Below are 14884 nucleotides of genomic sequence, written 5' to 3'. Positions count from 1 at the left end.
CTGTACTGTGTCTGGTTCTCAGATTGCATTCCTAATGTTTGCATGGTGACTGAGTCAGGATGACCAGGAGCTCCAGTACTGATACTTTCTGACAGCGTAACACCATAAGGATGATTATTTTATTTGGCTCTGAGTCATGAGCTGAGAGTTCTTTGCAAATGATGCTCATCTGTTTGTGATGCTGCTTTAACAATGGATATCCTTGTGCAACTTTTGAAATTTGTTTTCCATTTAGCCTGAATGCACCTAAATCTGGTTTTCCAGCTGGTTTCACAGTAAATGATCAACATCGAGGGCTTCCTTTTATGCAGATTCCAGCATTAGGGGGCTCCGGGCGTGTTTAAGGGGCTAGCTTACATTTGAAATAATTTATTAGGACACAAAGCACTGCTTTTCCTACAGAGATTCAAAAGCTACATAACAGCAGTGGGGACATAAAATACACAACCTGACAGAATGACGCGACGAAGGCAGAGGTGGGTCAGTGTACCGACTGTTAAGGAGAAGGGTTTCATACACGCAGCTGATGATGTCGCTGTGGGTGATTGCTTCAGATCGTGGCATCATGGAGAAGTTGAGGTACTGCGACTCCCGGCCTCCATTTGTATGGTTGCTGTTTGCAGGGAAGTAAGTGGCCTCTAGGCAAGAGACCTAGCAACTCTCTGGATCTGCCTGGCCACCTCCGACGCCACTGGCGATTACCGTACCCAACCATGCGGTTTTGCCTCTTTGATGGCCCTGTCAGCACAGCTGCCTGGGGCCACAGTGGGTCCATGGAGCTCAGAAGGCTGGACTCTTGAAAAGGGATACAGGACCTGGACTTAAGGGGGCCTTGTTGCTGAAAGAAGGAATAGCCTGTGAAGAGGCTGGAGCTAAAGCTAAAGCAGGGCTGCAATGGGCCTCGCGTCAGGGAAAGATGGCCTTCCGGTGATGGTCCCATGAGGCTGAGGCTAGTTCTGTCTGTGAATGAGTCTGTGCGATCTTCATATCCAAGGTCAGCTGGAGCCGAGCACTGCTGCAAGGGCCACCTGCTACGACCCTTTTCTCCAATGTCCACGGTGCGGCCTCCCTCACTGCCATTGCGCTCTACCCTCAGCGTCTCCTCTTCCTCATTGTCCACCTCTTCCTGTTCCTCGTCGTCCAGCTCTGGTCCCACCTCCTCCTCTCCCTCCACTACACTCTCTTCCTCCTCCTCAGTGCTAGTGGCTGGTGGGGAGCGTGGGTCCCGCAAGAAGACCACTATGACGGTGATATTATCACTAGAGCCTGCATCGCGGGCTGATGCCACTAGTTTGTGGGCTACCATGGAGGTATCTCCAGCATTCTCCTGGAGGTGGTCAGTGACGACTCGTACCGCTTCATCTGGACTTACTGTGTCCCAAAAGCCATCACAGGCTAGGATCAGGTAGTCTTCTGAGCCATCCAGTGGAAAGACATTGTGGTCTGCATCACCACAGATGTAGGGCTTGTGTTCAGAGTCACCTGCCAACACAGGCGGCAAGGTTAGTCCCATCGGGGGGGGGGGGGGGGGGGGGTGCCTGGACAAAAACCATCAACAGCACGTACACTGAAAACTATCAAACACCAAAAACGGCTTCTAAATACACACATACGTCTCTTTTCCACATGAGTACGTAGCTGTGACATACATTTACACACTCATCTTGATGGGACCATCCATCCATGATGTCCATCGTATGTATGAAGCTCCCCCCCACGACTCAGGAATTTGTCTCAAATGTTTTGAAAAATGCATCTTTTCTGTAGATTTCAGAGCGACTGTATGAAATGTGTACCAGGAAGCTACCTTTGGAGCACGACCACATTTTGGGAAGCCAACAACTGAGCTTCCATTAAAAAGAAAATAGTTCAGTAACTTGAACACACTGGGAATATTACTTATGTTTTGCAGCTGAATTTGTCACCTTTTGTTTTTCTTTTGTATGTTCCAAGCAACTGGATGAGGATAAACAGACTAACGCGCGCCTCCTGACTGCAGGGGTCACCATCATCAAACAGTTCTTTGTGATGAACACGAGATGGCAGCTCACATGTATTATTGCTCTTCACAGGGAGCAAACTCTCAGTGCCAATCATGGATGGATGAAGTCCAATAACAAACATTTGATCAAAATTCTTTTTCTGTACCCACAATACTGTCTCGAAGAAAAGTGTACCTATGGCTCTGGATACAGACAGACTGCCGTTAACCCTCCACGTGCCGAACCAGATCACACAGCCTCCCAAAGCCTCAATCCTCAGCTTCTCGTCCTGCAGACACACGGAGCACATTGATTAGTTACCAACAACTGGAAATGTCCAAAACCACAGTTAGTCGTGTGTCTTCAGCAGCTGCATGTTGGCAAAACGTTCCCAGCAGAGTCAGCAGGAAGCAAAATGTCCTCCCCGCTCAAAAAGCTATAACCTACCACCAACTTAAAAGAGCCTATTTTGAAGATGAAGGAATGTGATCGTGGTTAACTTTGACCAGTCCCTGCCCACCCGCCTGTGCAATGTCCCACAGACACGCACGTGTCTGCCACCTACTGGAACAAAGGAGGCTCCTGTCACCTTTTGAATGCTGGCTACATCACATTAGCGTTGAGCTGTCTCTGTCCACACTTCTCCCAGCTGCTCTCAGTGCTCCCCCTCCCCTGTGCACTCACCTCACACTCCAGTTATTACCATGCCCCTCCTCCCACTAACCTGCTTCCACTCCCCTCCCTCCACCACTCCATCATCCTCAATGCCTCCCATCACGATCACTACAGAGGAGGTGAGACGAGCTGCCTGTGTCCAGGAAAGGCTGCGGGTCCTGATGGCCTCAGACCCAGAGTGCTGAAAGGACGTGCTGTCCAGCTGTGTGGGATTTTCCTGCACATCTTCAACCTGAGCCTGAGCCAGATGGTTGTTCCTGAGTGGCAGAAAAGCTCATGTCTGGTCCCTGTGCCCAAGAAGAAGAACCCCAACACACTTAATGACTACAGACCTGTGGCCTAACATCACACATCATGGGGAGTGGAGGATGCCTTCATCTTCATGCTCCACAGAGCTCACTCTCACCTGGAGGAGGCAGGCAGCACTTTGAGAGTCATGATGTTTGACTTCTCCAGTGTGTTCAACATCTTCCGGCCTGACCTGCTAAACGATAAGCTACATGACATGAAGGTGGAGGCTCCACTGGTGGACTGGATTATCAACTACCTCACAGGCCACCCACACTATGTGAAGCTTTGAGACATTACATCCAACAACATCAGGAGCAGCACGGGGACACCACCTGTCTCCTTCCTGTTCACACTCTATACCTCAGACTTCAGGCTCTGGTCACAGTCCTGACACCTGTAGAAGTTTTTGCACAACTCTGTCATTGTGGGCTGCATCGGCATAAACCAGGGGGCTGTGTACAGGAGTGTGGTGGACAGGTTTGTGGAGTGGTGTGGACTCAACCACCTGCAGCTCAACGTATCTAAGACAAAGGAGCTGGTGGTGGACTTCAGGAGATGGAAAACCCGTCCGAACACGGTTACCATCAATGGAATTGAGGTAGACATTGTGGACTACTAGTACCTGGTTGTCCACATGGACAACAAACTGGACTGGACTGTAAACACAGACGCTGTGTATAAGAAAAGTCAGACTGTACTTCCTCAGGAGGCTCAGATCTTTCAACATCTGCAGAAATATGTTGCAGATGTTTTATCACTCAGTGGTGTCCAGCATCATCATCTATGCTGTAGTGTGCTGGGCAGCAGGCTGAAGGCAACTGACACAAACAAACTTAACAAGCTGATCAGAAGATCTGGCTCTGTCCTGTCTCTGCTCCAGACGTAAGACGCACTTATTTTCCCTTTCCTATGTCTAGCATACTGACATAGTATGTTTCTATGTTTTTTACCCTTTAAATTCATTTTATTAGTAATTGGAGTGTGCCACAGCCTCAACTTTACCAAAATTCTGCGATCTTTTAGTGAAGTTTAGGGCTAGTGGCCGGTAATCACCTTAGTATTTCTTGTTTTTCTTGTTGTTTAATGCCGACAAATTACACTGTATTTGTTGTCTTTCTGATGCTTGATTCTGCTTTTTTCTTTTCTCTCTGTTTGAGGTGCAGCTCCATCCAGAGATGGGTGTGGTATTTGTTCCGGAAACCATTCTGTGCACCAGCAAGATTTCCTGCATGTTCGTTTTCTGAGTTGTTCGGCAATTTATGTCTGTGTCATGGCCCAAGCAGAAGGTCACCCCTTTGAGTCTGGTCTGCTTGAGGTTTCTTCCTCAGAGGGAGTTTTTCCTTACCACTGTTGCTCTGGGGGTTGGTAAGGTTAGACCTTACTTGTGTGAAGCGCCTTGAGGCAACCTTGTTGTGATTTGGTGCTATATAAATGAAATTAAATTGAAATTGGGGGTGGAGCTTGAGTCTGTGATGGAGGTGTCAGAGAGGAAGATGCTGAGGAAACTGCTCAGCATCTGGGACAACACCTCTCACCCACTGCATGCCACACTGATGTCCTGTTAGAGTACCTTCTGCCACAGACTGAGATCACAGAGGTGCACCACAGAACGCCACAGGAGGTCTTTCCTACATATGACAATCAGACTGTATAACTCCTTCCCTTCTGCAGGATGAATACATAATGAACAGAGTTATTCAGTTACTCATATGTGCAATATTGTCATCTTGTGCAAATGTCTTTAAAAAAAAGTTCACTGTTTAATTTCACTGTTTTGGTTCTCTGGCAAAATAATTTCCTTCAGGATAAATAAAGTTGATTTTATTCGTATACATTGATGAGCTCCTTACATCGGTTATGCACACTAGCAAAGTTCCGGCTCATAGGATGGAAGATTTCGCTGAACGCATATATCCTGGAATTATAATCCTCATTTTGTCATTTACCTGATATAAGATCGTCATCATGGGGACATCTGATGGAAGAGTTTTGCCATTTCACAATCACAGTGGTCACTGATGCCAGCGATATAAAAGTAATACATTCTGACACAGTTTTTTTCTGTATCAGTATCATCAGTGGTGATGGGCAGATGAATCCAAATATAGATAATATCAATACCAACATGATTTGCATCAGTTTTTACCAAAATGGGAGCACCTTTAACTTTTGACCCCTGTACAAACTGAAATTGTATCAGGTGTGGCACAAACCAGGTGGACACAAATGCAATCTCACACGACTGCTAGAGTTCCAAAGGTTTAATAATTGCAACAGGCAGGGGGTCGGTACACAGGGAATCTAGCAGTGAGGCAAAGGTAGCAGAATGCTGAGAGACTGAGATGTAGTTCAATAAACAGGCACAGGTCAAAAAGACACAGTGTATAGGCTATCAGAGGCAAGGCAAAATCAAGGTAAAAAACGAGGCAGAGTCAGAATACAGGCAGGCAAAATGGAGCAAGGTACAAGGCTGGAAAGTGACACAAAATTAACAATCTGGCACTGAGCTGTAGGATAGTGAGGGCTTAAATAGGGAGCAGGTTAATCAAGGTGTGATGAGGTGCAGGTGTGTGGATGGCTCGGGAAGGGGTGTGGTCGGAGAAGACAAAAGTAGGAGCAAGAGAGTGCGGTGGGAAGAAAAGCAAAGCAGACTGGGGCAAAATAATCAGTGACAGAAAAAAACAACGGTGAAGAATGTGATGTGCTCAACAAACAATTATTAACGTGAACAAAACAAAAGTGGAAAACTAGGAAATAATGTGACTAGTCTAGCAGGAAACAAGAAGATCAATAATTATCAAATCAAATCAATTTTATTTATATAGCGCCAAATCACAACAAACAGTTGCCCCAAGGCGCTTTATATTGTAAGGCAAAGCCATACAATAATTACAGAAAAACCCCAACGGTCAATTATTTGTCTGACAATAAATCGTCTCCAGAAATTCCTAATCGTGACAGCCCTACTTGAGATCAGAGCGCAAAATGCTTGAGGATTTTCGAAATGCTGTGTTTTCTGTATCGATTTTCTATGAATAATAATAATAATAATGATATTTGGGTTTTGCGCAAAACCAGAGGTAATAGCATTATAATATTATTTTGGTTGGTGGTGTGCCGCAGGATTTTGTAAATATAAAAAGGGTGCCGCGGCTCAAAAAAGGTTGAAAATCACTGGCCTAAGGGAAGCATGTATAAAGTGAATAAAATTGGTCCTAGCACAGAACCTTGTGGAACTCCATAATTTACCTTAGTCTGTGAAGAAGACTCCAAATTTACATGAACAAATTGTAATCTATTAGATAAATATGATTCAAACCACCGCAGCACAGTGCCTTTAATACCTATGGTATTAAAGGCATTAAGACATTTTTTTCATTAAAAAAATCTCCTTTAACAGTGGAATATCCGGATAAAATGCTGAAACCGACTTCTTCTGAAAGTTCTCTGTTCTCTCACGACGTCCTGGATCAATAGAGCCTGAAATGTGGAGGTTTTCAGCTTGAACAGGCTGACGACGGCGGCTGAGAGCGTTGAGCGACGTCTCGCACCGTGGGAAGTCCTTAAAGCGACAGAATCACCTCAAAATCTCTCATCAGCCGTTAAAATTTTCACTGAAAACCAGCTTAATTTTTCGAACCGTGTCCACTTCGATGTGTCTCAAAGGTTTAGAAAAAATTTTGATCAAACAACGCGCCAGTCTCTCAGCAACTTCTCAGACAAAGGAATTCCGACGAGGGGCTGGACGACTCCTCCCACAAGGAGTGCTCACAGGCGAATGACATCACCGACAGGCGTGGAAAAACTCACGCATGCGCACGAGGGTTCAAGCATGTCTGATGTAAAAACATATGAATGAAATCCATATAGTTTTTGAAAAAAATAAAAAGGACTGTTACTTTATTGACAGCCCTCGTAAGCTTTAGCAAAAAGGAAAGTTTTAAGCCTAATCTTAAAAGTAGAGAGGGTGTCTGTCTCCCTGATCTGAATTGGGAGCTGGTTCCACAGGAGAGGAGCCTGAAAGCTGAAGGCTCTGCCTCCCATTCTACTCTTACAAACCCTAGGAACTACAAGTAAGCCTGCAGTCTGAGAGCGAAGCACTCTATTGGGGTTATATGGTACTATGAGGTCCCTAAGATAAGATGGGACCTGATTATTCAAAACCTTATAAGTAAGAAGAAGAATTTTAAATTCTATTCTAGAATTAACAGGAAGCCAATGAAGAGAGGCCAATATGGGTGAGATATGCTCTCTCCTTCTAGTCCCTGTCAGTACTCTAGCTGCAGCATTTTGAATTAACTGAAGGCTTTTCAGAGAACTTTTAGGACAACCTGATAATAATGAATTACAATAGTCCAGCCTAGAGGAAATAAATGCATGAATTAGTTTTTCAGCATCACTCTGAGACAAGACCTTTCTGATTTTAGAGATATTGCGTAAATGCAAAAAAGCAGTCCTACATATTTGTTTAATATGCGCTTTGAATGACATATCCTGATCAAAAATGACTCCAAGATTTCTCACAGTATTACTAGAGGTCAGGGTAATGCTATCCAGAGTAAGGATCTGGTTAGACACCATGTTTCTAAGATTTGTGGGGCCAAGTACAATAACTTCAGTTTTATCTGAGTTTAAAAGCAGGAAATTAGAGGTCATCCATGTCTTTATATCTGTAAGACAATCCTGCAGTTTAGCTAATTGATGTGTGTCCTCTGGCTTCATGGATAGATAAAGCTGGGTATCATCTGCGTAACAATGAAAATTTAAGCAATGCCGTCTAATAATACTGCCTAAGGGAAGCATGTATAAAGTGAATAAAATTGGTCCTAGCACAGAACCTTGTGGAACTCCATAATTAACCTTAGTCTGTGAAGAAGATTCCCCATTTACATGAACAAATTGTAATCTATTAGATAAATATGATTCAAACCATCGCAGCGCAGTGTCTTTAATACCTATGGCATGCTCTAATCTCTGTAATAAAATTTTATGGTCAACCGTATCAAAAGCAGCACTGAGGTCTAACAGAACAAGCACAGAGATGAGTCCACTGTCTGAGGCCATAAGAAGATCATTTGTAACCTTCACTAATGCTGTTTCTGTACTATGATGAATTCGAAAACCTGACTGAAACTCTTCAAATAGACCATTCCTCTGCAGATGATCAGTTAGCTGTTTTACAACTACCCTTTCAAGAATTTTTGAGAGAAAAGGAAGGTTGGAGATTGGCCTATAATTAGCTAAGATAGCTGGGTCAAGTGATGGCTTTTTAAGTAATGGTTTAATTACTGCCACCTTAAAAGCCTGTGGTACATAGCCAACTAATAAAGATAGATTGATCATATTTAAGATCGAAGCATTAATTGATGGTAGGGCTTCCTTGAGCAGCCTGGTAAGAATGGGGTCTAATAGACATGTTGATGGTTTGCATGAAGTAACTAATGAAAATAACTCAGAACAATCGGAGAGAAAGAGTCTAACCAAATACCAGCATTACTGAAAGCAGCCAAAGATAACAATATGTTTTTGGGATGGTTATGAGTAATTTTTCTCTAACATAGTTTTCATTAACACAACTAAATTTTTTTAGCAAAGAAAGTCATGAAGTCATTACTAGTTAAAGTTAAAGGAATACTCGACTCAGTAGAGCTCTGACTCTTTGTCAGCCTGGCTACAGTGCTGAAAAGAAACCTGGGGTTGTTCTTATTTTCTTCAATTAGTGATGAGTAGTAAGATGTCCTAGCTTTACGGAGGGCTTTTTTTTTATAGAGCAACAGACTCCTTTTCCAGGTTAAGTGAAGATCTTCTAAATTAGTGAGATGCCATTTCCTCTCCAACCTACAGGTTATCTGCTTTAAGATGCGAGTTTGTGAATTATACCACGGAGTCAGGCACTTCTGATTTAAGGCTCTCTTTTTCAGAAGAGCTACAGCATCCAAAGTTGTGCTCAATGAGGATGTAAAACTATTGACAAGATAATCTATCTCACTCACAGAGTTTAGGTAGCTACTCTGCACTGTGTTGGTATATGGCATTGGAGAACATAACAAAGAAGGAATCATATCCTTAAACCTAGTTACAGCATTTTCCGAAAGACTTCTACTGTAATGAAACTTATTCCCCACTGCTGGGTAGTCCATTAAAGTAAATGTAAATGTTATTAAGAAATGATCAGACAGAAGGGGGTTTTCAGGGAATACTGTTAAGTCTTCAATTTCCATACCATAAGTCAGAACAAGATATAAAGTATGGTTAAAGTGGTGGGTGGACTCATTTACATTTTGAGCGAAACCAATTGAGTCTAAGAATAGATTAAATGCCGTGTTGAGGCTGTCATTCTCAGCATCTGTGTGGATGTTAAAATCGCCCACTATAATTATCTTATCTGAGCTAAGCACTAAGTCAGACAAAAGGTCTGAAAATTCACAGAGAAACTCACAGTAACGAGCAGGTGGATGATAGGTAACAACAAATAACACTGGTTTTTGGGACTTCCAATTTGGATGGAAAAGACTAAGAGTCAAGCTTTCAAATGAATTAAAGCTCTGTCTGGCTTTTTGATTAATTAATAAGCTGGAGTGGAAGATTGCTGCTAATCCTCCCCCTCGGCCCGTGCTACGAGCATTCTGACAGTTAGTGTGACTCGGGGGTGTTGACTCATTTAAACTAACATATTCATCCTGCTGTAACCAGGTTTCTGTAAGGCAGAATAAATCAATATGTTGATCAATTATTATATCATTTACTAACAGGGACTTAGAAGACAGAGACCTAATGTTTAATAGACCACATTTAACTGTTTTAGTCTGTGGTGCAGTTGAAGGTGCTATATTATTTTTTCTTTTTGAATTTTTATGCTTAAATAGATTTTTACTGGTTGTTGGTGGTCTGGGAGCAGGCACCGTCTCTACGGGGATGGGGTATTGGGGGGATGGCAGGGGGAGAGAAGCTGCAGAGAGGTGTGTAAGACTACAACTCTGCTTCCTGGTCCCAACCCTGGATAGTCACGGTTTGGAGGGTTTAATAAAATTGGCCAGATTTCTAGAAATGAGAGCTGCTCCATCCAAAGTGGGATGGATGCCGTCTCTCCTAACAAGACCAGGTTTTCCCCAGAAGCTTTGCCAATTATCTATGAAGCCCACCTCACTCAGACAGCCAGCAATTCAAGGAGAACATGCGGCTAAACATGTCACTCCCGGTCCGATTGGGGAGGGGCCCAGAGACAACTACAGAGTCCGACATTGTTTTTGCAAAGTTACACACCGATTCAATGTTCATTTTAGTGACCTCCGATTGGCGTAACCGGGTGTCATTACTGCCGACCTGAATTACAATCTTACCAAATTTACGCTTAGCCTTAGCCAGCAGTTTCAAATTTCCTTCAATGTCGCCTGCTCTGGCCCCCGGAAGAAAATTGTCTATGGTTGCTGGTGTTGCTAACTTCACATTTCTCAAAACAGAGTCACCAATAACCAGAGTTTGATCCTCAGCGGGTGTGTCGCCGAGTGGGGAAAAACGGTTAGAAATGTGAACGGGTTGGTGGTGTACAGGGGGCTTCTGTTTAGAACTACGCTTCCTCCTCACAGTCACCCAGCTGGCCTGCTTTCCCGGCTGCTCGGGATCTGCTGGGCGACAGCTAAGCGATTATCATCCCAACTAGAACAGAACTGATACTGATTAAAGTATAAAAGTAAATGCAATAATTTCTGTGTAGGCTGTCAGTTGTCCAGGTGGTTTCCATAGCAAAGGTCTTGTCATAGTATATATTATATTCTGTCCTTAGATTCTGTGTTAGCTCTGTTCTCAGTTTCAAAGTCAAAGTCAGCTTTATTGTCTATTCTTCACATGTACTAGACATACAAGGAATCAAAATTTCGTTTCTCACCTTCCCTCAGTGATGACAGGACAAGACATTTCAACAATAAAGACAGTAACATGCACAAATATTTACAGTGTAGTGTCAGGTGTCCATACAGGTGCCACAACCATCCGCATGGGTCCCACAACCATCCACACGGGTCCAGACAAGTGTCACAATCGTCCACATGGGTCCAGACACATGCCACAACCGTCCACATGGGTCCAGACACATGCCACAACCGTCTGCATGGGTCCAGACACATGCCACAACCATCCACACGGGTCCAGACAGGTGTCACAACCGTCCACATGGGTCCAGACACATGCCACAACCGTCCACATGGGTCCAGACACATGCCACAACCGTCCACATGGGTCCAGACACATGCCACAACCATCCGCACGGGTCCCACAACCATCCACACAGGTCCAGACAGGTGTCACAACTGTCCGCACGGGTCCCTACAGGTGTCACAACCGTCCGCACGGGTCCACACAGGTGTCACAACCGTCCACACAGGTCCATACAGGTGTCACAACCGTTCACACAGGTCCACAAGGGTCCACACAGGTGTCACAACCGTCCACAAGGGTCCATACAGGTGTCACAACCGTTCACACAGGTCCCACAACCGTCCACACAGGTGTCACAACTGTCCACACGGGTCCACACAGGTGTCACAACCGTTCACACAGGTGTCACAACTGTCCACACGGGTCCACACAGGTGCCACAACCATCCACACAGGTCCAGGCAGGTGCCACAACTGTCCACATGGGTCCAGGCAGGTGTCACAATGGTCCACACGGGTCCAGACACATGCCACATCCGTCTGCACAGGTCCCACATCCATCCACATGGGTCAAGACAGGTGTCACAACCGTCCGCATGGGTACAGACAGGTGTCACAACTGTCCGCACGGGTCCCACATCCATCCACACGGGTCAAGACAGGTGTCTCAACCGTCCGCACGGGTCCCACAACCATCCACACGGGTACAGACAGGTGTCACAACCGTCCACCCGGGTACAGACATGTGCCACAACCGTCCACACGGGTACAGACAGGTGTCACAACCGTCCACACGGGTACAGACATGCCACAACCATCCACACGGGTACAGACAGGTGTCACAACCGTCCACAAGGGTACAGACATGTGTCACAACCGTCCACACGGGTACAGACATGTGCCACAACCGTCCACACGGGTCCAGACGTGCCACAACCGTCCATACGGGTCCAGACAGGAAAATTGGAAAGTGCAGTAGTGCAAACCATTCAGTATTTGTAGCAGCAGGAGATTTTTGTTAAGACAGTGTGCAAGTAGTGTGGTAGTGATAAAGTGAATCAGTAGAGGACATTGGTCATAGGGAACAGATTTTATATACAAATATATATATATATATATATACACACACACACACACATATATTTTTAGCTTCTTGAAAGCCTGGGTGGTGCTGGGGGAGAGAGTTCAATAATCTCACAGCCTGGTGGATGAAGCTCTTTGTGAGTCTGGTGGTGTGGGACAAGAGGCTCCTGTACCTCTTCCCGGACAGCAGAGTGCTGAACAGGTGTGTGCGGGGTGGCTTGCATCACCCACAATTGTGGCTGCTTTGCGGGTGAGGTGGGTGGTGTATATGTCTTGCAGAGAGGGGAGTGGGGCACCAATGATCCTTCCAGCTTCATTCACTATGCGCTGCAGGGCTTCCTGTTGTAGTCAGTGCAGCTTCCACCCCACACAGTGATGCAGCTGGAGAGGATGCTCTCAATGGTGCCACGGTAGAAAGTGCTCATGATGGTTGGTGGAGCACTTGCCTGCTTGAGTTTGCGCAGGAAGTTTGCCCTCATGTCCATCTGATTATGTTCTCACATCACTGCACCAGCCATTGTGTCTGTCTCTCATTTTGTTTCTGTCTGCTTTGTATTTTCATTCACTCCCGCTCTTGCACCTGCTCACGTGTCTTTGCTTTTTTCCATCACTCCACTCTGTGTTTTCCTGCCTTCACTCTCTTGCACTTACCTTTGTCTTCCCTGGTCATGCCCCTTCCAGAACCTTCACTGACACCTGTGTCTTGTTCAACTATTTACACCACCAGTTATTTAAGCCCTCACAGTCTCACAGCTCACTGCCAGATTGTTGAATATACTTCACTGTCCAGCACTCACGCCTTGTCCTGTTTTGTCTTGGTATCAGCCTGCCAGTATTTAACCTAGTTCTGTCCACGACCATGTTTTTTGCCTTTGCCTCCGAACACCACCATGCCTTGTGTTTTGACCTCAGCCTGTTTATTCGACCTAGCCTCTGCCTGCCGTCTGTCTGTACCTTTACTTCACTGCAGGACCACCTGTGTACCGAGTCCCTGTCTGTTACAATGATTAAACCTAATTCTAACTGCATCTGCTGTGAGAGTTTGCATTTGTGTCCACCCAGTTTGTGCCACGTCCTAACAGAATTATAATTACAATTATAATTATAATAGTAGGCCTATAGATAGAGGTATACAGTTGTGCTCAAAAATGTATATATCCTGGCAGAATTTTTGATTCTTTTGGCCATTTTTTTCAGAGAATATGAACGATAACAAAAACTTTTTTCCACTCATGGTTAGTGGTTGGGTGAAGCCATTTATGTCAAACAACTGTGTTTACTCTTTTTAAACAATGACGACAACAGAAACTACCCAAATGACTCTGATCAAAAGTTTACATCGCTGGGTGATTTTGGCCTGATAGCATGCACACAAGTTGGGTTTGAATTGCTGCTAAAGGTAACAACCATCCTCACCTGTGATCTGTTTACTTGTAATCAGTGTGTGTATAAAAGTGAGTTTCTGGGCTCCTGACAGACCCTTGCATCTTTCATCCAGTGCTGCACTGATGTTTCTAGGTTCTGAGTCATAGAGATGGCTGCAAAGTTTCAAGATCAATGGGATTTCAAACTTTGATGGTTGTTATTTTTGGACTTGGATATTGTAAACTGCTGGTTGCTGGCTGCTGGACTTTTTATCGTCAGGATCCTGCACCACATTGGACTGCTGCTGGTGCTTGAGGGCTACTGGCGGCGGAGTCCCCATCACTGACTTAAAAAATCTGCAGGAACATCACGGCTTGGTGGCCTGCTAGCCACTGGAAGCTCCTGATCATCGAGCCCTGATGGACTGCTAGTTGTCAGCTTCGTCTCTCTGCCATGAGGTGATGTTCTTGGATGTATGGCACAACAATGAGCCTCAGGATCTCGTCACGGTATCTCTGTGCATTCAAAATGCCGTCAATAAAATGCACCTGTGTTCTTCGTCCATAACAGACGCCTGCCCATACCATAACCCCACCGCCACCATGGGCCACTCGATCCACAACACTGACATCAGAAAACCACTCACCCCCACGACGCCACACACGCTGTCTGCCATCTGCCCTGAACAGTGTGAACCGGGATTCATCCGTGAAGAGAACACCTCTCCAACGTGCCAAACGCCAGCGAATGTGAGCATTTGCCCACTCAAGTCGGTTACGAGCTTCCCTGAGACGGTTTCTGACAGTTTGTGCAGAAATTCTTTGGTTATGCAAACCGATAGTTTCAGCAGCTGTCCGAGTGGCTGGTCTCAGACGATCTTGGAGGTGAACATGCTGGATGTGGAGGTCCTGGGCTGTTGTGGTTACACGTGGTCTGCGGTTGTGAGGCTGGTTGGATGTAGTGCCAAATTCTCTGAAACGCCTTTGGAGACGGCTTATCGTAGAGAAATGAAGATTCAATACATGAGCAACAGCTCTGGTTGACATTCCTGCTGTCAGCATGCCAATTGCACGCTCCCTCAAATCTTGCGACATCTGTGGCATTGTGCTATGTGATAAAACTGCACCTTTCAGCGTGGCCTTTTATTGTGGGCAGTCTACGGCACACCTGTGCACTAATCATGGTGTCTAATCAGCATCTTGATATGGCACACCTGTGAGGTGGGATGGATTATCTCAGCAAAGGAGAAGTGCTCACTATCACAGATTTAGAGTGGTTTGTGAACAATATTTGAGGGAAATGGTGATATTGTGTATGTGGAAAAAGTTTTAGATC

General features: G+C 45.2%; 1 protein-coding gene across 1 annotated transcript in view; it reads right to left on the bottom strand.

Annotated features, from left to right (window-relative positions):
- Nucleotides 1-332: 332 nt before the first annotated feature.
- The window catches only part of ppm1e (protein phosphatase, Mg2+/Mn2+ dependent, 1E), a 29685-nt gene continuing 15133 nt past the window's right edge, over nt 333-14884 (bottom strand). The window contains exons 3-4 of the mRNA XM_034165577.1: nt 2178-2271; nt 333-1482 (exon numbers count right to left, since the gene is read on the bottom strand). Coding sequence (XP_034021468.1) covers nt 551-1482; nt 2178-2271 — 1026 coding nt within the window. The 3' untranslated portion in view covers nt 333-550. The remainder of the gene's footprint in view (nt 1483-2177; nt 2272-14884) is intronic.

Source organism: Thalassophryne amazonica, unplaced genomic scaffold, assembly GCF_902500255.1.
Source record: "Thalassophryne amazonica unplaced genomic scaffold, fThaAma1.1, whole genome shotgun sequence".
NCBI classification, from domain to species: domain Eukaryota; kingdom Metazoa; phylum Chordata; class Actinopteri; order Batrachoidiformes; family Batrachoididae; genus Thalassophryne; species Thalassophryne amazonica.
Note: the sequence above shows the minus strand (reverse complement) of the source record. Positions and strands in the feature narration are given on the sequence as shown.